The 4,192-nt window shown below is 41.1% G+C and overlaps 1 protein-coding gene across 1 annotated transcript in view; it reads left to right on the top strand.

Moving 5' to 3' along the window:
* Window positions 1-2,749, top strand: part of LOC139566425 (growth hormone secretagogue receptor type 1-like) — a 4,587-nt gene extending 1,838 nt beyond the window's left edge. Inside the window, exon 2 of the mRNA XM_071387592.1 lies at window positions 128-2,749. Within this exon, the coding sequence (XP_071243693.1) occupies window positions 128-441 (314 nt within the window). The 3' untranslated portion in view covers window positions 442-2,749. The remainder of the gene's footprint in view (window positions 1-127) is intronic.
* The last annotated feature ends 1,443 nt before the right edge of the window (window positions 2,750-4,192 follow it).

Below are 4,192 nucleotides of genomic sequence, written 5' to 3'. Positions count from 1 at the left end.
TGTGCCTCCCCTCCTCCCTCAATCCCCCTTTCCCACTCTCCCATTCTCTCTATTATTATTAGCATAAAAGGAGAAATCCAATGTTACAAACATGTATTATCTGTCTCCCCTCTCTCTCTCTCTCCAGCTGTAGTGGTCTTTGCCTTCGTCCTGTGCTGGCTGCCTTTCCACTTGCATCGTTACCTTATGTCCCATTCCTCCGAGGGCTCCTCTCCTCTCTGGTCTCTCTTCACCCAGTACTGTTCCCTTGTTTCCACGGTCCTCTTCTATCTCTCGGCTGCCATCAACCCTGTCCTCTATAACACCATGTCTAGGAAGTACCGGTCAGCTGCTGCCCAACTGTTTGGTCTACAGGAGACTCAACCACCCAGAGGGAGAACAGCAAGCACTGTCAAAGGAGAGAGTTCACCTGCCTGGACAGAGTCCACTGTTAGCCTGTGACTGTATCCAATTTGCAGGGTGAATGGGCGCTAGATATATACTTCTCTGATTTTGATATGTAGTTGTTGTGATCAAACTCTTCTTGTGTGTTTCTCATCAGTGACCACTGCTTTCCCTGGTTGATCAAACTCAAACAGGCACCATTATGGACCATCAGGATTATTTGGTCTTTATCCAAGAGAGCACCGGTTTACGCATAACGTCCATGGACGTTGATTATTGATTGAAATTTGGTCAGTCCGCCCTGGCCTTGCGTTGAACATATTAATTGAATTAGCCTCAAGGACTCTGAATAAGACTGTTGCTTTGATGTCACAACTCGCGCGGCAAAGACAGACAAAGGCGTTTGAGAACATGTTTTATAAAATATTTATAAGGCGTTTCTGTCACCCAAAAAGAAGCACACCATTAGCAACACAAACTATTAAACAGCTCTTGAAACGGACACATATGCATTTTCTACAAATCACACATGCAACACACACACACACACACACACACAAAACAAAATAGTTATTACGCTTGCCTTAATTAATATGAGAACTGTATTCTGGATGACAAAGAAAAGCACTGTAGACCGTGATGCACTTCTCTGTACTCTGAGAGAGAGAGGGACTGAAGTGCTGTGTGTGTGTTTGTTTATGTTGAGTGAATGGGTGTGTTGGGGTATGTGTATTTATGGTGAGTGACGTCGTGTTTTGGGGTGTGTGTGTGTGTGTGTGTGTGTTTATGGTGAGTGACTGTGTGTTGGTGTGTTTGTCTGTGTGTGTAGATATAGGTAACAGTTTTTTGCTATGATAGCATGTACAGTAGGCTAATTATACCGCCAGCCTTACTCTGTAAATACCAGCTTAGTAACAGTTCAATCTGATTGGTTTTAGTCTTGGCTTATGCTATAAGTACTTACAAAGCAGCCACTGCCTTGGACTCCGGCATTCTGATATGGCAACCAGGACTCAGAGCATTTCGTATTATTCTGTACATAAATCCGAGACACTCCATTTAGCATAATATGTTACGTTTCATATGGTATGTATTAATTTGTGGATGTCCATCATCCATTTCATATGATATGTTATGAATTAGAATTCGTATTATATGTTATAAATTTGCTAAACGTACAATATGTTATGAATCTGCAACACGTACAATATGTTCCGAATTTGCTAAATATATGATACGTAACGAATTGTTGCTAGGTGGCTAATGTGAGCTAGGCTAGGGTTAAGGTTAGGGTTACGTTTAGGAGTTGGGTTAAAAGGTTAAGGTTAGGGGAAGGGTTAACTAAAAGGGTTAAGGTTAGGCTTAGGAGAAGGGTTAGCTAAAATGCTAAGTAGTTGCATAGTACCTAAAAAGTAGTTGAAAAGTTGCTCATGTGCTAAAGTTGTCCATCGTGAGATTTGACCTCGCAACCTTTAGGGTTACTAGACCTACCCATCATCCTACAGAGCTTTTGGAAAGTATTCAGACCCTTTGAGTTTTTCTAAAAAATTTTTACATTACAGCCTTATTCTAAAATTGATTAAATTGTTTTTTTTTCATCATCAATCTACACACAATACCCGATAATGACAAAGCAAAAGCAGGTTTTTAGAAAGGTTTGCTAATTTATTACAAATAAAAAACTAAAATATCACATTACCATAAGTATTCAGAACCTTTACTCAGTACTCAGTACCATTTGCTCAGTACGTCCTCCAGACGTGACTCTTGGCATTTAGGCCAAAGAGTTCAATCTTGGTTTCATCAGACCAGAGAATCTTTTTTTTCATGGTCTGAGAGTCCTTTTGGTGCCTTTCGGCAAACTCCAAGCGGGCTGTCATGTGCCTGAGGAGTGACTTTTTGGGGGGAAAAAGTCAAGGGAACTGAATATTTACTGAATGCACTGTATTTCATTTTTATCTTGAGTAACCATCTGTCTTATGTAACCATACAAAATGTAACATATCATACTAATTTGAGTGTCCCAGATTTCCATTTACAATGTTACGTCTAGTCTATGAGACCAGGCTGGATATGGACATAAAGACTACAAGTAAGGACTGAAGAAACAATCTGCAAATATGAACTACAAACATCGCCTGGAAAAAGACTTCAAACGTGGAAATGCAAGTACAGACATGGCGCCTCAGCCCAAATTAATGTAACGCTTAACTATGTGTCCATGTTGGTACCGCTATAATAATCTGTACTATGCCTGTACAAACTATAATGGAAGAAAACACTATGTATTTTAATATTGATCCATATCATCAGGTTGCCAACTTGGTCTGAACTCATTCTGGGAGATAAAAATGATTCAACATTGTTTACGTGTCATTTTTTAAATTTCAGACATAAGCAGTTTTATTCCGTCATGACTGAGAAGTGCACACACGGGTAGCCTACAAACACACAGATGTCATCCTCACCTCTCCCCCATCTCCTCCTCCTCTTCTTTCACCTCCTCTGCTTTCCTCTGGTCTCAGTCCCTTGAAGTCAGGCAGCCTCAAAGCCACCCATCCTCAAGGGTCGTCACTAGTTCTCACAGCCACAAAGTCATAATTATGGCTACACTCCGCCTATTTCTACAATTTCTCTTCTTAAAATCGAATTTTAAGCATAACTCTAACCTTTACCACACTGCTAACCGTATGCCTAACCCTAACCTTAATTTAAGACTAAAAAGTACATTTATGTGTTCATGAATTTTACGACAGACAATTTTGACATTGTGGCTGTGGTAACAAGTGACAACCATCTTCAAGTTAGGTTCAAAGGACCCTTCTGGCACATCTGAGGCTTTCTGAGTTGCCTGATCAAAAAGTCCTATAAGACAGAGTGAGGACAGGAGGAGAGAGGGAAAGAAAGAGGTCAGAGAGAGAAACAAGGGATGGAAAGAGGAAGAAGGAAAGTGAGAAAGACATTGATGGTGGTACATAGAATATGAGGAGTGGAGAAATGAATGAATGAGGTAAGGATTAGTCAGAGAGAGAGGAACTTGGAAGCAAGAGAGCACTTGAGAAAAGATTGATTCAGAAATTATAGATATAGAAAGAGTCAATGAGTTACTCTGCATCACTTGTGAGATGCAGTGTGTGTGTCTCAGAGACAGGAGGGAGAATTTTTTTCTCTGTGATTTAATGCCTCCTGTTATCCAGTGAGATGCTATCGAGGCTGGTTGGGAATAAATCACAAGCTATTGCTGGACACAGGCGCGTGCACGCACGCACACACTCAAACAAACACACACTGAGACACAGAGGGGAGGGAGCGAGAGACAGAACGTGAGAGGAAGGCTGAGAGAGAAGAGAAAGGTTAAGAGAGATAGAAAGACAAAGAGAGTGAGAGAGGATCGATGGCAATGTTCCTGCACAAATCAGTGAGTGTCGAAGAAGAGGCTGCATGTGCTTTTGTGCATCTCTCCTCGCCGCTGCTCTCTTCTCCAGACACACACAGTTCAGTCAGGGTTATAGTGCCCATTAAATAGGAGATTCGCCCTAAAACTGAATGTGAAGGTTGCATTTTTTCACAGCGTCGGCTGGATTATAGATGTGATTTATGTCTGGCTGTACCTCAAATGATACCTTATTCCCTACAGTACCTTCGGGAAGTATTCAGACCCCTTGACTTTTCCCAAATTTTGTAAGGTTACCAGCAAAATACCAGCAACAGTGTGTGAAAACCTTGTGAAGACTTACAGAAAACGTTTGACCTCTGTCATTGCCAACAAAGGGTATATAACAAAGTACTGAGATAACTTTTGTTATTG

This window comes from Salvelinus alpinus, chromosome 38 (genome assembly GCF_045679555.1).
Source record: "Salvelinus alpinus chromosome 38, SLU_Salpinus.1, whole genome shotgun sequence".
NCBI lineage: Eukaryota > Metazoa > Chordata > Actinopteri > Salmoniformes > Salmonidae > Salvelinus > Salvelinus alpinus.
This window is presented reverse-complemented; position numbering and strand designations above follow the sequence as displayed.